This window comes from Phaseolus vulgaris, chromosome 6 (assembly GCF_051622355.1).
Source record: "Phaseolus vulgaris cultivar YP4 chromosome 6, ASM5162235v1, whole genome shotgun sequence".
Taxonomy (NCBI): domain Eukaryota; kingdom Viridiplantae; phylum Streptophyta; class Magnoliopsida; order Fabales; family Fabaceae; genus Phaseolus; species Phaseolus vulgaris.
In genome coordinates this window covers 33,328,144-33,354,021 of record NC_143503.1, presented here as the reverse complement: position 1 = coordinate 33,354,021, position 25,878 = coordinate 33,328,144, and the positions used below count along the sequence as shown (strand labels likewise).

At 27.7% G+C, this 25,878-nt stretch overlaps 1 protein-coding gene across 1 annotated transcript; it reads right to left on the bottom strand.

Annotated features, from left to right (window-relative positions):
- Window positions 1–16,051: 16,051 nt before the first annotated feature.
- Window positions 16,052–18,181, bottom strand: LOC137832379 (gibberellin 2-beta-dioxygenase). Its single transcript, XM_068640519.2, has 3 exons — window positions 17,585–18,181; window positions 16,887–17,232; window positions 16,052–16,552 (listed from the first exon to the last, which is right to left on the bottom strand). Exons 1-3 carry the CDS (start codon window positions 17,983–17,985, stop codon window positions 16,301–16,303), a joined length of 999 nt encoding a protein of 332 aa, XP_068496620.2. The 5' UTR covers window positions 17,986–18,181; the 3' UTR covers window positions 16,052–16,300.
- Window positions 18,182–25,878: the final 7,697 nt, after the last annotated feature.

Sequence of the window (25,878 nt, the reverse complement as noted above, 5' to 3'; positions counted from 1 at the left end):
TATGTATTATTATTATTAATTATATTATAATAATTATTGATTATTATAATTATTCTGACATAAACTTATTTAACATTTAATATTTTTATTTTTTTAAATATTATTATATTATATTTAATTATATAATTTTATTAAAAATAAATAACAATTTAAATTTAAAATAAAAAGGTTAACATAATAATTTATAAATAATTTAATATATATACATATATATCTTTCTTCGCAAATCTGCGAAGAAAGTTTAAAAAAAATAAAATCTTTGTGATCTTTGCGTGTTATTTTAAATATATTATCTTGATTGGTGTATTTCCCCTTAGCAAATTCTCTCAGTTTAAACTAAACGGACCCTTAATCATTTTACCCTCCAAAAGCTGCAACGACTTTACAACGTTAATTAACAAAAAAAAAATTCTTATTTTTTTAAGTCTAAACGATTTTTGTTTCTTTTAAAGAGAACTATAGACAGCATTACATAAAAAAGAATAAAAATGCCATTTGATTTTTCGTTACCTCTTTCTTAAAAATATTTTTTATAAAAAGGTAAATTTTGTCTGAATTAAATCATATTAATATTGATTGTAAAATATTTAACGTATTTATATATTTAAGTCTCAAACTTTACACTCTGTTCTTGGATCGGTAGTTGCTCATAAAAAATGAAGGTGTGGAAGAGAGTGGATGTTCGCAATCGTGGCTTAAGGATATGACCAACTCTATCGCAGAGACTAAAATTACCTTATTTTTTTTTAAACTGTGCTTAGGAACATTGCCTTGTTGTGCATAACAAGCATAATTAAAATTAAATATTTAATTAATAAAAATAATTTAATCATTTAAAATATATTATTTTAAAATAGTAATAAATTATAAAATAATAATCACTAAATTCATAAATAATAATTATAAAAAAAATCATAGAATAATAATAGTAATGAAGACAAAAAATTACAATCAACATAAATTTATAAATAATAATAATATAAAAAATATCACTTTATCTTTATTTTATGAAAAATCTATTTTAGATGTATTGATTATGTTAGATAATTTATAATTGTTTAAGTAAAGTTTGAGAAACAAAAGGTAGGTAGTAGGTAAAAAAAATTATAGTTATTTATTCTAAATTCATTTTAAAAATAAAGATAAAATAATAATATTATAAGTTTATTAATTATTATTTTTATTACTTATCACATATGTTAAATCACTAAAAAACTTTCATAATTTTTTTTTATTTTCTAATCTATTTTCTTTAATCCACACAGTCTCATTTTTACTTTTTTTTTTATTCTAATTTTCATCATTTTCCACTTTAATTCCTTAAAGTAAGAAAAGCCTCAGAGTGTTTAAATTAAAATAGTTTTAGAATGTGGATCCACTTTCTTGACTGGGACATTCTACACCATGGGAGGGGACCCTGGTCCAAGGAAGGGTGTCAGAATATAAATAGGAAAGTTGGTACTATTTATTATCTGTTCTTTCATATTCAAAACAGATAAGACACACAGAATACCACTTAATATATATATATATATATATATATATATATATATAAAGTATATAGTTACCATGCATACATATTATTGTGCTTTTTGCTAGGACAAGTGCCAAATTAAGCCAAACTCTACCTAACACATAAACTCAACTATTGGTTGAATAATGGGAAATGTATATAATATGTCAACATGTGAAGATAAGACTTAACCCCACAAAAGAAGTGTCCAAAAGGAAACATCAAAGCTTCTGAAATATCTAAATCAGATCCAATGCATTCAGATATGTATATACTCCTCAAATTTGTACCTGTTTAGTTCTTATTAACAAACACATTAATTGTAAGGAACTATAATAAGGAAATAATGCATTCATGAAAACATAAAGATGAACAAGACGAATAACTCTGAATATAGTTACCAATGGCAATGCATGCATTGTGCTTTAGGTGATGCCTTTACAACATTCTACGGCTAAAATATTAAACTCAATCATCCCACTTTTGTATACGAATATCAAATACTTAAATAAATGTCATTCTCACTTCTGCAAAGAACATTCTATCTTACAACGCAATTCAACTTTCTGATAGTAAGTTATATAGCATTCTTGTCGGGGATAGATCCTTTCTGCATTTTACAAGATAAAAACAACTTATTTAAATAATCATATAGTTGACCCTCCCCAACTATACAATTAAAAATAATTTAAATCACCACATTAACCATCTATATATCTACCATTCTATCTTTTATAAGAATTGCATCATTATTACATTAAAAGAAATCCTAAAATAATCATACACTTTAATCTAGAAGTACGCATTTTAAATTTTCGGATGCTAACTTTTAGATTGAGTTCTTATATAAGAAAAAAAAAAGGAATACATTTTAGATAAAAAAAAAATTGATGGGGGCGTTTGGCAATAAAAATGATGTATATTTGGTTTCATAAATGAGTTTTTTTCCACATGTTTTTATTTTTAAATTTTAGAGATAAAAATAATTTTAAACTAAAAAAAAACTAAGAACTAATTTAGGAGCCAAATCATCTAGAAAGAAAATAGTAGAAGAAGAAAATGACTAGAAATGGCAGATAAATTATAAACCGCGGGAAATGCTGATGAATTTAAGTGACGCTTTCACAATATTCGTTCCTCTATGTATTTTTTTTAAAAACTTTTAGAAAGAATATTAAACACTTTTGTTCATGGAATATCCTTCTCTCCCACGAAGAATATTATACTTTTGAAAGTTAAACCTCGGTTACTTTTTTTGTGTCCATCAATTATTTTCACTTAAAAGCAGAGGCACATGCATGAACCCTTAGTTTCTTTTATTTGGATGTTAGACACTCATATTCGTGTTCATCAACACCTAGTAATATAATTGTCGAGGGGACCTCATTCTTTAGATTAAGTTATATATGGTAACTTCACATACAAGTTTTTATGAATATATGCCACCCCAAAGAAGAAACGGAATATGTGCTTTCAATAAATACTAATTCAATATAAATATATATTAAAAATATTTGTCATGGTAAGGTGAAGTTTTAGTGGATATATTTGTCTAAAAAGATTTTACACAATCTAACTGACACTAACTAATCCTAAAACAATTAAATAGAAATTTAATCCTTTTATAATAAAAAAAAAGTACGATATAAGCATTTAATTGAATAGTAGTTGGCATAGTGAGTAAAATCTGGAATCTTAGGAACTCTGGTCATCTTTAATAGCGGAGTGACAAATGTGTTTGAAGTATTCTCTTCGGTGCAAGTTAAGGTATGATCTTGGATTCATGCAAAGTCTCGTTCTGCATATTTCTCATATTCTAGTTGGGTTTTAAATCATATGGCTTGTATGAGGTTGATTCATTAAGATTGGGTAGTGTTGGTCTGGTAATCCCTTAGCTAAGTTGGTAGGTAGGTGATCTAATAGGAGTTTATTGTAAGGTATTTATGTATAAGGGTTGGACCACCCCTGAAATGGTTCCTATTTATTTATTTTTATTGTCGATAAAAAAATCGAATAGTGTCAACATCAACTAATTAATTACTTAATATTCAATTGGTATAATACAATGAAATCATTAAATAAATTGAACTTTCATCCTCAATAAATATAATTAAGGATACTTTAAACAAAATATGTTTTATATATAAAAATGAAAAAATTAATAAATTTAACAACTATTATTAATCTTCTTTAGGAAAAATATATTGTTATGTAATAACAAATTGTATAATCAGCTAGGATGTCATATATTTTTTTTATAAAGTTTTCGTGTTAGGCATCACTATGCAACTTGACATCTCAGCTAAGCTGACACCTCAAGTAACAACAATCATCTGCCATCACATGAAAAAATATTATTAAAAAAGAAAAAAGAAAGAAAATACAAAAATATGGGGGGACTAGACCAAAACCCATATGTTAACACAAACGATACATAGGTAGATTATACCTATTCATAAAGAATTCTAAGAACAGACTAGCTGGGAGTCTACTACACCAATGAAATGATTCTCTATGAATAAATCCTAAATTAGCCAACTTATCAGCACACGCATTCCCTTCACAAAAAATATGAGTTACCCTAAACCTGATTGTCCCACAAAAATTAAGACAAGTATTCCATCGATTCTGAAGCATCCACGGAACATTAGTCCTAGCAGTAAACGCAGCACAAACCAAGGCAGAATCACATTCAAGCCAGACATTAGTAAGTCCCATTTTTTGAGCTTCCTCCATAGCATGTATAACTCCATAAAACTCAGCAACCAAAGCAGTTTGAACTTCAAGAAACGCTGAAAAAGCACCAATAAATTCTCCCATACTCCCACGAAAAATACCTCCACAAGTAGCAAGACCAGGATACCCCCTAGCAGTCCCATCAGTATTAATTTTGACCCAGCCTGGTGAAGGAAATTCCCATCTAATAGGAAGAGGACGAAGAACTTTACCACTACAAGTCTTAATACCGAAAAACTTAATCACGTTGAAGTCCAACATATCATTCTTCATTGAAGCTTTAGACGAATTTCCCACTAGACAAGTTAAATCTTTAATTATCGAAATATTCTTAGAAACCCCAATCTTATCCTGAAATCTAGCATAACTCCTCATACGCCATATCATCCATATAGAAAAGGTTATCACCGCAAGCTTAATCAATTTAACCAAAGGACTACCATCACTCTTAATAAAAGAAAGTATATCATCCTTATTAAAGAAATGAGAAGTAAGAAAAATTTGTCGTACCCAACTCCAAATATGCAATGCGTTAGAACATTCAAAAAATAGATGTTGAATAGATTCCTCTTGCTTTTCACAAAGCGAACACATAGAACATATATGCAAACCCTTATTCTGAATATGTTGATCTGTAGGAAGTCGCCCATGAAATTTTTTCCAGAGTACTAGAGTTTTGGAAGGCGGAATAGATGCAGATCAAATGAATTTACCCCAACCACCTGGAACTCCTGGTTCCAAGAAAAAAGTCCTAGCCGATTTAAGAGTGAAACGACCAGACTCATTTAGAATCAAATTAGGAATATCCTGTTCCTCTCTAATCATGATATGATTAAAAAAAAGAGGCATCTGCTGTAAAGAGAAGGGAATATTCCAATCACAACCTGTCCAAAATTGAGAGACTGTATTCGGAATGCTAACACCATCAGATAACCCTGCAATATTTGCTAAAGAAGTAGTAGAGCACCATTTATCATTCCAGAAATTAATAAAAGAACCTGTACCAACAGTCCAATAAGTATAGTCAAGTATGGTAGAATAAAATTGCTTAATTTCAGGCCAAAGAGAGGAAGATCTATAAACCGTTCGAAATTCATATTTTGATTTAAGAACCCTGGCTTTCAAGAGTAAAGACCAAGGTTTGTCGCTATAAGCAAAGTTCCAAGCAAGCTTAAGAAGATATGCATTATTTTCATGATGAAGATTAATGATATTCAAGCCTCCATCCTCAAGAGGTGAACAAATTTTCCCCCAATTAACGGTAGCAATACCTTTTTTCAGAATATCACCAGTCTAAATAAAATTCCGACACCACTGCTCAACTTGCTTAATAAGTGAAACAGGCCACTTATACATATTAAAACTATAAGCTAGAGATCCAGTAATCACTGTATTGACCAGCTGAATTCGACCCATCATGCTAAGAGATTTACCTTTCCAAGATGCGAGCTTCAATTTAACTTTATCAGCCAAAGGTTGAAGAAACCGACACTTTGGAGCACCAACAAAGATAGGCACTCCTAAATAATGGAAAGGCAAACAACCATGACTACAGGAAAGAATATTTTGAATTTTGGTGACAAATCTTGGAGAATTATCCATGGTGAAGAAACTACTTTTAGAGTTATTAATATATTGACCAGAAAAATCACCATATGTTTTAAGAAAAGAACTCAAATTTCTAAGAGACTTAATATCCCCCTACAAAAAATAAATATGTCATCAACATACAAAATATGAGAGGGAGTGAGATAACCGTGCGGACTGGCCATATTTAAAATCTTCTTATCATTCACAAGCTTAGAGAGACCTCTACTAAGAACTTCCTCTGCAAGACAGAAAAGTAAATGAGACAATGGATCACCTTGTCTTACCCCTCGACTACAAGGAAAAAAACCCACCAAACTACCACTTATTCTTATAGAAAGCATAACTGAACGGAGAATTGTACTAATCCAACCGACAAATGAGGGGTGAAAACCAAAGCGTTTTAAAACTAATAATAAAAACTTCCAACTTAGAGTGTGACAATCTCTCTGAAGTCTTTTCCACTAAAAAAAACTATAATCAAATGGAACAACGTGATAAATTTAATAAATAATAATGTTTTTTTTATACATTTTAGTTCACAGTGAAACCATGGACTTTAAAGAAAATTGATTTGAATATTTATCCTGCAATTAAAAGACAATATATTTTCTTATAAGCATCTATAATTTTGTGTTGAAACAGCGTCTATAAAGAATTAAAGTTTTCAAAGAAAACTTACCTTTACCTTTTTAAAAATAGTTGAAGGCCAGTTATGAGAGTGGTATACATTTTAATATTATCTGATTATCAACATAATTATAAAAACAAATTAACATAACAAAAATCTTTTAACAATCCTTCTATCAAATTCACACATATATTAATCACTCATTTCTCAACTTATATAAGTTAAAGCAAACTAAAGAGTTGAAAAAATAATTAAATTTCTACATATATCAAATGAGTTTTTTAGGCATGAATAAACATCTATATATAAGAAATGTTATATCAGTTCCAATCTAAAATGTTATGGCAATGAGTTTGTGGCTTTTTTTACTTATATACGGTTTATCTCACTCATCATCACTAAATGTAAAACTCTTAACTCTAAACTTAAAGCTACAACAATCTACTCATCAAGTGAGTCTCCATACATTGTACTCATGATTTTTTTTCTTCGAATAACATTTCTCACATATAATGTCAATAAATTCTTAACAATAACAAGAAGAAAAAAAAACAGAAGAATAAGATTGATAGAAAATATTTTTACTATCACAATTTTTTTTTATACAACTAGTACAAGATCCAATATACCGTCTATACTCATAATCGTCTTTCTATATAATATAACAAACTAAAAGAATAATTGAAATAATAGTTAAACCTAACAAATTTTCTACTACACATATAATTTAGTACTTGGAAATGAAACGTGATATAATGTGGGAACACATAATTCAAACTAGAATTTTGAAGTCAATGCAATACTTGTTAGCGGCAATTTACCTTTCTAGACATTGCATGTGCAAATGAAAAGAGTGAGCCCAAGAAGTTGCTTAAATAGTACAAATGTCCCTCACCATTTGCATGATATCTCCCTTTATGCTGCTTAATCACTCTAGTTCTGTTGACCATCACACTATACAAGAACTATTCAAACCACTCACCCAACTCAAATTTTTGCTCTAACAATTCAATCTATATTCATGCTCACCATCATAAAATTGTGTCTTTTTACAAATAGCTGTCAAAGCTGGAATTAAAGGATAAATTAAAAAAAAAACAATTTAGATATGAATTGATAAAATCTTCAAGATCATTTTTTTAAAAATTATGCATAATTAATTTGACATAATTAAAAACCTGAGATAATAGAGATAACTTCATATATATATATCATTTTCCACAATGTTACAAAAACATTAAAAAATTGATATGGAAATTATTTTAAAAAAATATAGAGATAAAAGCACTAAATTGTACTTTACATGATCATAACATTTATCCACTTACCTTTTATCACATTACAATGACCCAGTTACTAACACTTTTTAAATAATGAACATGAGAAATTGTATACTATATCTAATAAAAATCCTAATTTTTTCAGAGGTTAAAAAGTTTATAGGTCAGATTGTTTTTGGTTTCTCGAAGAGGCTCGATTTGATATTCATGGTTCTTGTTTGTTTGATTTCCTGTTATATATTATCGAATATTTTATTTAATTATTGAAGAAGAGTATAAAGTGATATTTATTTTGTCTTATTTTATAGGAACGTATCCTTTTAAAAAACAATGTATTTATATTTTGATATGATTTTATTTATATCCATCTTGTCATGTTTATATTATTTTTTTTATGTTTTGTAGAACATGTTGATTCTCTGGTTAGGTAATGTGAAAAAGTTTGGTCTAAATTTACTGTATAAAAATTAAGACAGTCTTATTTTATTTTATTTATTTTATTGATAAAAAATATTATTTTTATTGTTTTAATGCATATGTTTGTTGGAAGGTTCTACTAGGTTTGTAGGTTGTTTGTGGGGGAGTGGGGATGAGTGGTGAAAAGATGAGGTCGTTTTGAAATTGTACAGAGAAGATAGAAAATAAATCAACAATCGCTGCTCCACTTGAAGGAAACCGTGGAAATTAATAGCAAAAAGTAAAACAAAACTTTAATAAGATACCATTCGTGCACTAAGCGGTATCCACCAACTTCCCCACATAATCTATAGATAGATATGTGTGTCATCTGTACTAAAAGTTTCATTTCAAATTTAACTACGCACGCGTTTTCTTCCCAAATATTTTTCAATAAATAATCACAAATATCTCTTACAAAATTTAACTTTTTTTTACTTTTACTATTTCCATTTCACTTAGTCATAATACTTTTTAAAAATGATTTGATTTTTTTTAATGTTAAAATAGAAAATATTTTAATATCATTTTAAGTATAAGATTTTTTAAGCTTTTCTAATTTTTGTCATTATTACTTGAGTGTTAGTTTGTCACCCAAACACCTCAGAAGCTTAAAAAATATTCGTGCTTATTAAATAGATGCTGACTTTCTATCCAGTATTACATTTAAATAAATTTAACGTATAAATAATTTCGAGTTATTAAACATTTATATACACTGCAAACATTTTAAAATAACTTAATATTACCATAAGGATAAACAAAAATCCGCATAATTTTTATATTCAAAATAAAGGAAAATATTTCAAAGGTTAATCATACAAATTGTTATCATTAACAATCACTATCAACATAGTGTTGTTATAAGATACACACATTACAAGATTTTAACGTGGATAAAAACAAAAGCAATCAGACAAAGTCAACGTAAAAAGTGTGATTAGTATTTGTGTTGACTAAAAAGTTTACAATGTATGTGTGAAAATTATTGAATCATACTTCGGCGCGTGTGAAGTAGACATTAATAGCATTAACCTAACGGATATAAATTCGATAATTAATATTTAATAATATAATGATAAGGTTGGTCAGATCCACGTTTAATAAACAAAGTATAAAAAAAAAATTACCATCACAAAAGTATATACTTTAAAATAAATAAAATATATAATTAATTTTGTATCATCTTAAAAAAGTTGGCTTGACTGATCCTAGTGTTCTAGTAATTTTGTTCACTAACTTCTAACATTTTTTTTTTTAGTGAATGATATATATATATATATATATATATATATATATATTAAGTATTTTTAATTTTATTTAAACTCTTTAATGTTATTTTTTTTTATAAAAAGTTTTCATGTTAGGCATCACTATTCAACTTGATATCTCAGTTAGACTGACACTTCAAGTAACAACAATTATCTGTCATCACATGATAAAAAAATATTATTAAAAAAAAGAAAAAAAAAATACAAAAATATGGGGGGACTAGACCAAAACCCATATGTTAACAAAAACGATACATAGGTAGATTATACCTATTCATAAATAATTCTAAGAACAGACTAGTTAGGAGTCTATTATACCAATGAAATGATTCTCTATGAATAAATCATAAATTAGTCAACTTATCATCCCACACATTCCCTTCACGAAAAATATGAGTAACTCTAAACCTGATTGACCCACAAAAATTAAGACAATTAGTTCATCAATTCTGAAGCATTCACGGAACATTAGTCCTAACAGTAAACGCAGGACAAACCAAGACAGAATCTGTAAGGACCGAGAAAAATAGTCTTAGAGTAGAAATGGTACAATTAAAATGACACCTGAATATTTTATTATTAAAGTGAAAAGGCTATATAAATAGAAATTTAGTTATTCAGGTTTCATTTTAAAAAGAACCATTATCTCTCTAAAAACTCTTTTTCCTTTCCTCTGCCTTCTCTCTAAAATCCCGACCTCCTCGCTCATCTGTTTGACGATCGGAGTCCACCATTGGACTTCCAGCGAGATCTACAAGATTGACCGATCAGAATCTTTCATAGAGTATGTTCATTTTTGTTCCTTTTTTCCTTTCCTCTCCCTTCTCTCTTAGATTCTGACCTCCTCTTTCATCAGTTTGATGATTAGAGTCTGCCATTGGACACCTGGCAGTGAACTCTACCAGTTTGACCGATCAAAATCTTAGATAGAGTAAGTTCATCCTTGGCTCTTTTTCCTTTGAGTTAGTTTTGATCTGGTTGGGTTGCCTTTTAATTTAAGTTTGCATGTGAGGTTTTTATCTTCAGAATTAGTCTCTGTTAGCTCAGGGTCCTAGTGATGTAGTTAGATTTGTGATCAGGACTCTGTGGTGCAGGTTAGGGTATCCTTAAGCTTTTGGTGGGTTTGGAGCTCTTAGTGAGCATCTGCTAAAGTCCAGGTAAGGGAAGCTAGTTTAAAATCTTCAATAGAACCCTAGGTTAGAAGATTTGAATGTGAGTGTGACGTGGTCACCAATTCCAAATTTTGTTGCAAGATTTCTTGTTTTGAGTAGATCGTAGTTTCATTGTAATTGAAAGTGTTGTGATTGAGAATTGGTTGTTTGATTCAAATGGTTGTGGAATTAGAAATCATATATATGTATAAATGGAGATAATAACTCAATGATTCAATGAGAGTGATTGTATCATGTTGAACAGGAACCACCAATGTAATGTGTAGATTTATAATTTATGAATCGAATGAGATGTTGATTTAAAATCTGATAGGTATATTAAGTTATGCAGAATTTTTCTGCATATTTCGCCCAGGCTAGCAAGTTCTAGCTCAAGCTAGAAAAATTCTGGGTGCTCTCTGGAGGATTTTAGCTCAAGCTAGCGAATTTTAGCTCAAGCTAGCGAATTTTAGCTCAAGCTAAAATTCTGGGTGCTCTCTGGTGGATTTTAGCTCAAGCTAGCGAATTCTAGCTCAAGCTAAAGTCTAAAAAAAAATAATAATAATAATAATAAATAAATAAAAATAAAATATATTAAACTAATTTTTATTTGCTTTTAAAAGATTGATTTATTTATTTATATGTAGTTTTTCTTATAAAGTATGTAAACTTTTATTTCATGTATAGTTAATTGAAAATCTCTTTAATTAGACATTTATATGATTAGTCAATGAATTGTTGTGTATTTTGGAAATTTTAAACATTGGTATGATTTGATTGTTTGATGGTGGATATTTTGAGGTTCAAAATATGAATTCTAATCAAGACATAGTATTTTCAGGAAAGAGAATACCGTGTTGAGATTGTTATTAGGGTGTATTGATTTGTGAGTGTCCTGTGAATGAGACGATCCTGACTCTACTGATATAATGGAATCACATAGATGAAGTTATTCAGTTGGTGAGAGTTGAAGGAGGTCCATTTGGCTGAGTCTGAGGTTTGAAAGAACTGATCAGAGCAGATCAAATGGATTTACCCTGTCATATGAAGATGATGAGGAGATATTGAGATAATTATGCGCATGGCTGTGTGGGTTTCACAGCAGTAGTATGACAGGTGCAGGTCTTTGGATGCTAATTTCAATACACGAGTCTTCCGGAAGTAGAGTCAAGTGTCTATGTGTTATGGAGTCAGTAGAAGTCTGACATGAGAAAGATGAATATTGAAATTGTTAATAGACACTTGATGGTTATGTGATATGCATGAGAAAGGATGAATTTATGTGGATGTTTAAAGTCATATTTGTGTTATAAGTTTTAAAAATACCTAGCTTACCCTTTGTTTTGTTTTGTTTTGTGGTTGTTTTTCTTTGATCTGTGATGATCGTGTATTTTACATGGGAGCAGATGATGTTACAGGTGATAAAGTTTCTCGGTGAGAAGATGGATGAGGGAAAATGTTTATTTTTCTTTTGAAATTGTATATTAAATTTTATGTAAATGTTTCAAGTCTTATGAAGAGAGAGATAATTTGAAACATTATAATAATGAAATTTTAGATATATTTGTATTATGTTTATATATTTATTTTAATATTTCATACAGATTATGGTTATAGATATGGAAAAATTTAGGGATGTTACAGAATCACATTCAAGCCAGACATTAGTAAGTCCCATTTTTTGAGTTTCCTCCATAGCATGTATAACTTCATAAAACTCAGCAACCAAAACAGTCTGAAATTCAAGAAACACTAAAAAAGCACCAATAAATTCTCCCATACTCCAACGAAAAATATCTCCACAATATGTTACATGCAAATAATTGGTAATGATAAAAAACTATTTTATTAAATAATTTTTTAAGAGTTAAAATGATAAAATCAGTAAAATAGTTATACAATTAATACTAGAATTTGTCTAATATCAATGGCCCACTTGACTATATTCACCATCTGATTATGGTTTTATCGTAGCTAACTAACAGCATAGTCAACTTTGCTTATCGACATGTCCCAAATGCCTTGTTTCCATTGTTTGTGTTCATCGCCGTAATATCACTATCAGTTCAACTCATATGAGATGTCATGGATATGCATACTCTGAATGCAGTCATGGAGATAACACCTATTAATGAAAGCTATATTTATTAACATTTATTACAAAAATTACTTCCAAAATTTCCCAATGTTCAAAAACACCATACAACGTTAATGCGACATTTCTATATTTAGTGTGATTCGACATCACAATTATACATACAAAGTCCAAATAATCTAATAGGACCACTAATTTCAACTTCTATTGTTCGATCTATCTCAATTTTCAAATTAATTTGTGTCTCGATTCATATATTAGTCTTTATTTAGTTTAATCTTTATTATAAGTCTCCATTTTAGTGTGAAATACTGTGATCACTTTGATGTTCAAGTAAATATAATTTAATGTTCAAAAATAGAGAATTATAATAAACCAGTCAAAAGTGTTTTTATCTGCAGATACCTCTCTATTTATATTAGTTTTTATTTATCTATATCTATATGAAACTCTACGAAAAACTCAAATTAATCTTAATTAAAATTTTAAAATATATGCAGACATAATATAAGGATTTAATTATGATTAATTATTTAGAGAAACTTGTATGAGTTGATTGAGTGTGTCGAGATTGTGACATAAATCCACAATAAAATTTGTTTAGCCAAATATATGTAAGTTAGAGATAATTTTAATTATTATTGTTTGATTGAAATATTTTTAATACTAGATAATACGTTATCAATATTCTTTCTTGATTTCTTTGCATATTTATATCAAAAACGAATTTTTGGTATTTTACAGTCCAGATATAAGGATGAATAATTTGGTGTTTGGGTCTTTTTTTAAAATATTTTTTTACTAAAAATATATTTAATTTGTAATTACTCGAGAAGACTGTCAGAAATTTCAAACTGAGAAAACCTATCCCATATATTGAGACTTAAAACTGAGAAATTTCAAACATGCTGGGGCGTGGATTCAACAATTTAATTACTCATTTGGTTCTTATATTTGTTCAAATCTTTATATCTAAAAAAACTTAAGTTGTAATTCATGTATTTAAAATAGTTTGCATAATCGCTAGTTAAGTGTTTTTATATAGAAAATTAAAAAAATATTTAATTAAGTTTTAAGTCTCATATAAGGATTCAAACATAAAAACAAAAAAGCATATGCTTTAGAGGTCATTTTTTTCCTATTAGAACTAAAACATAAAATCTTATATGGATAGAGTAACAAAAATGTACGCAAATACAATAATCTAATTAAAATATTATTTTATATGAAACGACGAAACTTGGTTTTCAAATTAATTTCACTGCTGCAATGATATATTTCCTTTAGAATTAGCATGTGTTTGTAACAAGAGTTTCATGATTTCAAGAAAATAAAAATAAATTATTTTTTAAAGTATTTTATTCTGATAAAATAATTATAATTGATTAAATTTTGTTTTTGATACATTATTTTAATTACTATCAAATACAAAATTTATTTTAATTTTAAATAATAGTTAATAATTCAAAATATGAGTTGGTAGTGTTATTTAGTTATTGATCGATATTGTTTTTAATGAAGTCTATGTTGATTTCTTCATCTGGAGTTATCGCATATTTTTTTAATGGTATTATCATTAATTTAAAATTTTTGTTTACTTCTTTTTTTATTAATGTTAACGAAAATTTTCATGAACTAATAGTAATTGAAAATCACTCAAGTTAACGGGGTCTAAAAAAAGTCACATTTGACATTGAAAAAGAAAATTCTAACTAAAGGGTCAATTAAAAAATAATATAAATCTAAACAAAATATAATTACGGTGAAATTTAATTGGAAAAATATTTTTTTAACATTAATTGAAAACTAATACCAACTCAACCCGTCAATGAGAATAAAGAAAAAATAAAATAAAAAAGAAAAAGTTAATAAATAAGATCTGATCTTGTATCATAAATATCTAGTGCATGAGTTGAAAATCTCAATATAAAAGAATGTATTAAAAATCTCATTTCAACTATTTCATAATATATTGATAAATGAAAATTTCATCCTAATGTAATAACTTCTAAAAACAGGTTATTGAAATTTCATGTACCATTAACAAGTATTAATTTAATTCATATATTGAGTAAATATAAACAAAAAATAAAATTATTTATAAAAAAAATCTTTTAACAGTACTAAGAATAAATAAATATAAAAATTTAATCATTGTAAACACATCATTCTATGGTTCTGATTATTTCCATATTACTTTTTTATCTACAACAGTCATTGATGTTAGAACTTATTAACTTGTGTACATATTATTCAAACTTTCTCCATTAGACTAATTTTGGTAGATAGTTTATTTTCTCATGAAAATAAAATTTAAGCAACCGTTCGAGAAATTAAAGTATTATCTTTACTCTAGAAAATAAGTGTAACTGAATTAAAACATGTGATTTATATTTTGAAAATATTCTTGTTATAAAAATTAGTATAAAATTATAAATTTACTTCAAAATGTGTTTTTTAAACTGTGGTTCACCGCGTATATCAGAAATTTAACGCGGAAATCAATTAGTTTCAAAATAAATCAGAAAGTAGTTTATACATGGCATTGGTTTAATGTTGTTGATTTTCGTGCTGTAGATCAACACGAAGTCAAAATCGTTGATGTAAACACAATAAATGAAGGGGATTAAATTAAAATATTTTCACTGAAATAACAACTAGCACTATATTCCTTACTGTGAAGAAACACTAACTAGTCATTGAAATCCAACCCAACTTCACCCCAATGTTGATCAACCACAAAACCGCTTTCAATCAAATCAAAGCTTGAACTGAAATCCATTTCCATTTTTGTGCCGTGGAAAATTATGTTTGGCTTATTAAAATCCAATAATTTGTGTTGTTTGGCTTCAAATATCCTCGTAAGTTGTCCTTTTTGAATTACGTCGATGGTTTTGTGAATATGGGTGTGAATTTAAAGTGTGAAGCAGAAATATTAAGATAGTGGCCGAAAGGAAGCCAGCAAGGTGCATCTATGAAGGCCTATGCACTACACAGTTTAGTGTTTGGTCGATTTCGCGTCAATATGGTACCAGATCTTACTCTTTACGAGGTAGGCGTCAAATAAGTCAGTAAAGGTAGAAAACCCAAAGTACGAGAATGTGGCATCATCATCATCATGCCTTCCAACCTCTCTCCCTATTTTTCTTTTTAATTAAATTATATACTTTTATTCCATTTAATCCATATTTTACTTTTTAATGTCCTAATTTCTGCGCGTAATAAACCAAAAAGGGTAAAAAAAAAGTTGGATTATTCTCCGTGTTTATCCTAATTTATCGTAGAATGCACCGCAAAAGGAATAGAAAAAGTTGATATATAGTAACAGGTGTAAAAGAAAAATATGTAACTAGAGTTGCGTTCCATTGACAATAGAGGAAAGGGAAGTTGAGACCAACTGTTACACTTAGATGAAACAAGAAAAAGAAAATGATAAACATCTTAACCTATTCATTTTCTATATATGTCAAGTAGAGTCAACTGTTTGAAACCTAGACAGACACACAGGAAAAGAAAAAGGAAAGAAAATTGGGGTAATAACACGTGCGTAAAATGAGTGGAATTTGAAGGGTGTGTTTGGTTAATCAGCAGCAGATTTCTGGAAAGGGGCAAGCCTATTATCAGCTAGCCTTGAAGTGTACGCAGCCTTCTTGTATTCACACCATGTGAACTCTTTGTACAAACACTCCTCTCCTTTTAACATCACTGAAGGTAAAGGTGCTATCTTTTCACTCAACGCTGGTCCTCCAAAGTAGATCATTGATAACCTTGACTTCGTTGTGTCAGCCAAAACCCTATGCTTTACACTTTTAAACCTCCCATTAGTCATTACCTGTATCCATTTGGTTTCACAACATTTGGTCACAGACACAGATATCCACAATAAATAAATAAATCAACTTATGAATATGCTTGTCGGAGTGTCTTTTCCACATTTCTTTACCAAGGATAAGTGACCCTTTTGGCGACACGTCACTCACATATTCAAACAGTTTTAAGTAAAGAAAAACAAAACATCAAATTACAGGAATCAGATGATGTTTTATCCCTCATGTGAATCGTATTAAAAAATAAAATTCAACTGAGAACATGTTTACGATGATAAATGAAGACATGGAATACTAAAGATGCAGATGAAAGGGTTGGGGGAAGAGGCATTAATGTACCTGTAGAGCGTCACCAACATTGATGAAAAAGGAAGTCTGATCAGGTGGGACTGAAACCCAAGTGCCATCTGTGAGACAGATTTGCAAGCCAGATGTGCTGTTAGATCTTAAGACAGAAATTATCTGTGGGTCTGTGTGCTCCCCAAACCCAACCAAATTCCGGTTCAGTGCTTGCACCTCAGGGCAAGGCGGGTAGTGGTTCAACCTGAAACACGAATCACTTTTCTCATCCTTCAGCAACCTGCTTAACGTATTCCTCTGCCTTATCCCCAACCCCTCCGCCATCAATTCCAACACCGCATAGCACATGTTCTTCACTGCTGTAATGTAGTTCTCCACCACCGCCCTGAAAAGTGCCACAAACAAACACATCACTACAAAATGTCACGTCTTTCTTCAAATTATAGATTTCGGCTAATTCTACCCAAAAGTTAACTCCTGCAACAAATGTTTAAAACCACAAACGGATTCGCACTTTCCAAAACAAAAATAAAGAAGAACTTTCTGTTTTTTCGTTTTGAAAGGTTAAAATTTGCAGACATATGCGAGTGATCTGATAAAAATCTGATAGACCCAACTGCTGCAATATGTTTTGATACTGTTTTAAAATGTTGGGTTTGGGCTTAATTGATTATATCAGGGATGAACGTGTGAGTAGGGTGTTTGGGAGAGAAGAAAAACAGGGGACTCTGTTTTACCTGAAATGATGAGGATTTTCTCGGAAAATGCAAAGTGATTTGGGTGAGATAACCTCAGGGTTGGTGTTGAGGAGGAGGTATTCGACCCAACCGACATCACCGTTTGGGCCAATCCTCTTGCTACCATAGCCGAAAGGGTCGGGGGGACCAGCTCTGTCTTTCTCGGACTGAGATTTTTTAAAGAACCTGAGGGCCTCTTTTTCTAAATTGGCCATTAACTCCAATGGAACACCATGGTTCACAAGCTTGAAGAAACCGAAGTCCCTACAGGCGTTCACTATGAGATTCTTGGCATCGGGGTGCGTGAGGTCGACCACAGGAATCCCCGTGAACAAGGGCGTGGACTTGAATGGTTTCAGAAGGAAAAACTGGTTCAATGCTGGCTGAGACAGAACAACCATGGTTGTTGTTGTTGTCGATTGTTACTATGAAAAAGAGAGGCAGAACAGGGTAAGGAAGAGAAACAGAAGGGTGTAGGGTGAGGTTTTAAACGGTGGAAAAGAGTGAGAATTGGTGAATGCTAATGATGCATGAACGAGAATGTGAGAGTAAGAAATAAAGACGCGTTATGAACTATAAATAGAGGCAATCTGGCTCTTACGCTCACCTTCTCATTAGCATTTATAGTAGAAAAAAAATAGTATTTTAACAATAATAAGGTAGCAATATAAATAAATGGTTAATAAGTTAAATAACATAATAATATATTTAAATATAATTGTTTATATATCTGTAAGAGATAAAGTTTCTGTCTTTATTTCGTCTCTATTATTTTTCTTCTTTTTATTTCTTTCCTTTTTCGTGTTGGTGGATTTCGTTTCTACCTTGTGTACATGTGCATTTAGAAAAAGAAGGCAACTTCTGAGGATATTTGTTCACACCTAGCTTTTTACCTGGCAATATATAGCCATCTTTCTTGAAGTCCAATAGGAATCTACTACATGAAAATTTCCTGAAATATTTTCTTTTCTATAAATTTTTTATTTTAATATCAATTTTGTAAATTTAAATTTGTATAATCAATTTTAAAAAAATACTTTTGTTCATAAAAATGATTAAGAATATCCTTACATTTCAGGGTAGAACTAATATATACAGTTAATAGTAAGTTTCAACCTACAAGGTATTTATTATCAATTATATTATTATAAATTAAGAATTTAAGTATGAGTTTAAATTCAAATTGATAACAGAACTATATATTCTAATTCCAAATTATTGATAAAATAAAAAACATATATTCTAATTTAAATTCATAGCATATTCAGTTTTTTTAGATAATTTACGATCAACTTATTTGTAAATACCTAAGTATATAATTTTCTTTATTTATAACATTTTACAAATATGAATTCTATAGTTGAATAAAATTTGACATAAAAGAAATCAAATTTAAACTAAATGTATGAATTGTTTCTATGGCTATTTTGGTAATTAAAGACTTAATTTGTTTAGTGAGAAATTCGTCTAAAGTTTTAATGAAGAATGATACATTGGATTTCAATGTGAATAAGTTTTTTTTGGTATTAATACACATCCAGGATATTTAACAAACATAACATCTGACGTCTTTCGGAAGACCCGTATTAAGTAAATTTTATCCGAGACTAACACGTGATCCAAAGATTACTGGCAAATTCAATAGAAATGATCAGGGTAAGTTCAATACAACCCAAGTTGTGTATCATGGTGTTCATGAACTCCCCCGTCAGCTTCTCACCACCTAATATTTTAGTCTATGTGACTTAGATCATCAATGAAGCTCGGAGATCTCTGTTATTACATAGACATCAATACCTAATACATACAAACATTAGTCCATACATTATTCCAAATGAATGAATTCAAATTCATTCCATTTTCATCATACAATATCATTCAAAACACAATCCACAACATTCAAAAGTCTATTTAACATAAAAAAAATGTTTAAATATTAAACCATGAAAATTTAATATTTTTACAAGTTTAAATAATATATAAACACACAACATCTATGCAAGAGAAATTCAATATTGGGACCATGTCCCTTCCACATTCAGATCTTCTATCCATCCTAGGGTGCTATTAAAAATTAAATTTAAATTCCCTTACCTTAATTCTTTGTTTTCCAAACGACTTCTATAATATTATTCTTCACCAGATAAGTTTCAAGATTTACGGGCCTAATGCAAGTTATCTAAACAAAACAAAAATTCAGTATATAGTAGAATATGTTGAGATGCTTAATCTTCTCTATAAACTCCCACCAATATTGATGACTAAATGCTAAAAAAAATAGAGAATAAATAATCTATAGAACAAAAATAATCTTACTCTATTTAAAAATCTGATTGAAGAAAAATATTTTTTAACTCGTCAACTATTTTTTTTAAGAGAAAATTAAGAGAGAAGTAAGAGATTTAGAATGAAAAAGAAAAGAAAAGAAAGACAGTGTGTGGGGGCTCTGTGGCTCAGTTTCTTTTACTTTTTTTGCGCCGTTATAATTTATGTTTAGTATTTAGTTGAGACATGCGTATGAATTTGATTTTAAAAAATCTTATCCAAGTGTAAATAACTGAAATTTAATTTAAATGCATATTTTGTAAAAAAAACTAGTTTCGATTTTATAAATCTAAATGTTTGGTATATTCAAGTTTAATTATATATTCTTTCTTAGATTAAATTTCTATACATTTTTTGGTACACTTTCATAAGTAAATGAAATTATCATAGTCTTCATTTGCATCTTTAGTTATTAAATTTGAGAATAAAAATGATATATTCTCCTTAACTTAAGACTATAACCATTTTACTATAGGATATTTTCTGTATATTACTTTAAATAAATTATATATAGAATAATTTTGGTTAAGCACTTGATTAAAGGTAGTTAGAATCAGTGATTATTATTATAATTATTGTTATTATTAATTGTGTTTATGTTTAATTTCCCCGACGAATTTTATTAATAAATATTAATTAATGTTTTTCTCAATTTTTGTATTTATTATTAAAATTATTAATAATTATCAACAAACAAAAATTTATTAGTAAAATCTGTCAATAATAAAAGAAATTCTACAAACACATATATAGTACTTTTCTGTTGGTAATACTATTTATCAATATATTTCTTGATAATAATAAAATTACTAGACCCAAATCTGTTTATAATTTTTCGTCGATAAATCAATTTTTTTTATAATATACCATTTCTACAATAAAAAATTTAAACAATTAATAAAACCAAAACAATATATTATATATATATTTTTTAATGTCTTCTTTATCTTAGTGGTTGACAATTGTACATGTGCTAGTTTACAAGACACTTGGCCATCATTGTAAGAGGACAACATCTCAGTATTACAGACATTTCAAAATCTAGATCATGATTTTTTATTTTAATAAAACTCTAATGCAAAATTATAAATATAAATTAATTTATATATCTTTTCATATGTATCAAAGAAAAACAAACAAAATTCTATGTTTAAATACTTATAATATGGTTTTAGGTATATAGACATAACTTTATTATTATACTTACAATGACAAAATTTTGAGTATCTTCACCTAAATCACATACATTATTTTCATGTACTTTCTGCATACTAAAACAATTAAAAATTTATAAAGAACATACAAAATATAAACCATAGAAAATTAAGGATGTTGATATATCGAGATTATAAACCTGAAACTAAACACTAATTATCTTACTCTTGAACTTTCAATGTGGGGCAAGGCAACCCAACTCTTTAGACTATTTTCACAAAAGTCGACATTTGAAATGAGTCAGAGCCTTAATATAAATTATTCACGTTTTACACATTTGTGTTTGTAACGGGAGTGAATGAATTAACAGGCATATTGTGGCACGTGAATGAATTAACCAATTTTTAAAATTTGTAAACATTAGTATTATATAAAAAAATTACTATTATTTAAAATCAGATAAAAATCATATCAATATAAAATTATAGCATTATAATCTATAATATGTAAAAAGGAAAATTCTTTTAGAAACTTATGTGATTTTAACAAAACTGTAATTTTATCATTTTAATATAATTTCTATCCTATCATATCACTCTTTTCATAAATATAGTACAAATTATATGAGATAAAGTTAATGTTCAATTTTGTTTTGATTGCTTATAAATATATCATTTTTATTAATATATATATATATATATATATATATATATATATCCTTATATTTAATTAAAATAACATTCATTTAAAAATATAATATTAATTAATATTTAGATCAAAGTTACAAAATTAAAGAACAATATAAAAAATAAGATTTTTTTTTATAAATGAAAAGCTGAATGCTTTAATTTTTTATATATTAAATATGTCATAGAAATAATATTGCCATTAAATTAAAAAGTTCCTTGTAAAATTATAAAAAATATATTTTTATAAAATATTATTTTAATATTAAGTAAAAAAAATTAGTTATAAAATTTATATTTATCTAATAGTTATTACATCCAAGAAAAATTAAAGATAACTAAAATTAATTGTTAGCCAGTTGTAATAAAATATATCTTTACTTCAATAATATTTTTAAAACAATAATCTTCAGTTTATAAGAATTCTCTAATTATTTTAATATTATTTATTGATGTGTTTATATCTAGATAGTTTTTTTCTTTAAATATAACTTAAGCACCACAAATAAGATTGTACATCTGAGTTTATTGATATTCTAAGAAACAATAAACACACATGATGCAAGAATTGAAAAGTAAAAAGTCATATTCTAAAATCACATTGTCTAGTGACTAAAACAACACATTTATGAGTATGGTGTTTAAGGGTAGTAAAACGGACTAGCCTTCTATCATCTGTTGTTGACCCACAAAAAATGAGATGTGTCGAACTAATCCATCTAAGTTATACAAATTAAAATTGATAATTCATCCCGTCATAGAAATGATTGACGGGTTAACAAGGTTAGCTTACTAGTTTTTTTGTTTTTTTAAATTATTTTTTTTGCAATTTTATTTTACAATAAAAATATAAGGAAGTGTCAACAATATAAATAAATTAATTGAGTATGTCTCTCTTTTTGTGATATATGTAGTGGAGGTTCATTGAAGCCTAAGGGAAAGTTGAAGTTTTATCAACATCAACTCCCGTGTCCATACAGTTCACCTTTAGTAGATTCTATAGGATATGCCAACACAATTTTATTACTTATACATAGCCTTTTAAGTGTTTGAGATTTATAAATTCAAAAATTAAATTGACTTATTGTAAGAAAATATCAATCAACATAGATTCAACTATATTTACTGGCAAGATGGTTAAATATGACTATTAGACTTCTTGATAAGTTGAAATTTTTTTTATTATAAACTATGTTGGAGATCCCACATCGACTAGAGATAAAGACATTTCATAATATATAAATGGGTGCAAACCTCACCCCATTGAGCCGGTTTTATGGGGTTGAGTTAGGCTTAAAGTCCACTTCATAATATGGTATCAGAGCCATTTTCGAGTCTATCCTAGCGAGTATTTGTTGGGCCTATCGTGCCACCTGCTATCGGGCCGCTATCGGACCACCCAAAATATATAGTCCCAGATCCCACATCGACTAGAGATGAGCCGGTTTTATGGGGTTGAGTTAGGCTTAAAGTCCACTTCATAATAAACTACTTTATATATCAATAATTTTTTAATTTATAAAATAATATTTAATTTAATCAATAAAACGATTAATTATTTTTTATCTCTAAATTAGTTAATATTTAATGATTTTCTATAGTGTATATAGATAAATGAGTGTAATATAAATAAATATTTTTTATCAAATTAAACGTGAAACTCAATGATTTATATAAAAAACTATCTTTGAGAATTTTCTAGATGAAATTTATATAGGAGATGATAGTGTAAGCTAATCAGAATTATAATTAATATGTGAATATGATCTACTGATATTTCATAAACAATAAGTTTATATAAATATTATATATAAATATATAGGTAGATTATAATTATTTTTATATGTTAAATTGAGTATATTCAACTCGATCTTAAAGTTTCGTTTCGTTAGTGTTCTATTAATATGTTATAACACGAAAATAAATATTTTTTTAATAAATATATACATTATCTAGTTTTTTGTTTTGTTTTTTAAGACTTGGTTATATAATGCAAATACTAAATTCTGAAAAAAAAATGGTGTTGAATGTTTTTGTCATTAGCTAAAATAACTTAAAAATTGGGCATTTACGACGGTTATAACAATTTTGATTATTGGATTTGGATAGATACTGAAGGTAGTTGTGAGGTATCATATGATCTTTATTGAATGTATACAAAATATTTTATTGAAAGGTAAAAATTACTATGATAATGTCCATATTTAAAAAGAACTAATTTTCAGTGTTAAAAAAATTCTTGATATAGAAGAAAAAGAATGAGGTATCCTATGTTGGGCCGGGTTTTAATCTGTTTTGGAATTTCTTATGAACCTTTCAAAGAAACAATTACATATAAAACATCGTGTTTCTTCTTGCTGGTATACCTGACGAAATCAATGATGGAAAAAAACAAGCGTTTGACTAGAACTTCAAAAAATGAAAACAAAAATGATATAATATGTTTTCTGTAGAATAATATATTTGAATTATTAAATAATTAAAATTAATCCTAAGGGTGTAGTCATAATCTAAGTTAGGAAGGTAGCCATATGGAGGAAAGAGGAAGTTTTAAGTATTTAATTTGCATGCTAATTGTTTGACAGCTGCATTCAACTAGTGTCTACTAGGCATATTTGTTTGATTTCATCTACATTAAACGTGTCAAAAGAAAAACAAAAACTAACGCCTGCATCTCCCTATTTAGCGGACTCCAATGCTTATATTAAACTTAAGTTGTAATTAGTTAGAGGTGGTAAACATAATTATCATAACCGCGTTTCTCTAAAGTTCTCACATTTAGAGTGTAGGGTTTTTTTTTTATTTCAATCTCTTCCTTTCACGATATTTTTTTTAAAATAAAAACCTTCATGTTAAACATCACTTCCTCTTTATTTTTTTTAAACTTTAAAAATAAAAAAATTATGGAAATTCATTACCTTTTAACATTATCTACTAAAATCAATCGTGTTGAGTTTTTATTGGTAGGAATAATTAGAGTAGATCTTAATGTTTTTATAACCACAATTTATAAATTACTTATTATATAATAGTTATTAATTACATAATTAAATTATAATCTTAATTATTGAAATTGTAGAAGATATCGAGATGTAAAAATGGAACTCATTAAATACTACACTGATTTTTTATACACAAGTGAAGATAAGAAATATTGTTAAAGAGAAACTAATTTTTTATAACGAGAACATGTTTATTTACCAGTAAGTTAAGCCACCAAGTTTTAGAGACAAAATTTAAAAAATTATATAGGAAATGATAAAATTAATTAGAGATAAAAAAAATTCTCACACATACAAGTTAAAATGAGATAATGTGTTAAAAATCTCAAATTAATTAAAAATAAAAACTTTCATAATATATAAATAGATATAAATTTTATTTTATAAATTAAATTTATAATTTATAAGATTTAGTTAAATTTAATATTTACTTATTAATAATCTTTATCTCAATTTTCTTTTTATTCGACATAAACTTTGTCGGTTAAGTTTATAATTTTATTACATGCACAGTCTCCCTGCAGCAGCAGACAATTTCTTTCCTTGACCATTGAATGTAGTTTTCTTAGCATGTAAGTCAATTATGTATATTAAAAATAATTATAGTATTTCCATAATATCTTATTTCAGTATTTTTCTAAATATAATAAAATAGCATCTATATTTTATTTATTGAAGTAAAATAAACATGACAGTGAACATAATGACCACAATAAAATTTAATCTTGAATCTCAAGAAGTAGAAAAAGTATAAGAAAACTACAGTAACAAATTTATAAAAATCATATTTCAAAAGGTATAACTGAAGGATTAAAATTATTTATCCCATTCTCTGTCTCTTTCTTGTTATTTTAATTATTTTTCGACAGGCGAATTAATAATTAATATAATAAATAAATAGATAAATTTATATATTATATTAATTATTAATTAATGTGTAAAAAACAATTAGATAAATACGAAGAAGAAGAACAATTAAGATAAAATATTTTAATTTATAATTAATATGGTCAACAAACATGTGTATAGTTGCATTTTATTTTACTCCATCAATATTTTTTATACAAGGAAAATCACAAATTGCATTTCACGCTATTTTGATGCATTTTAAATGACCTTAATACGG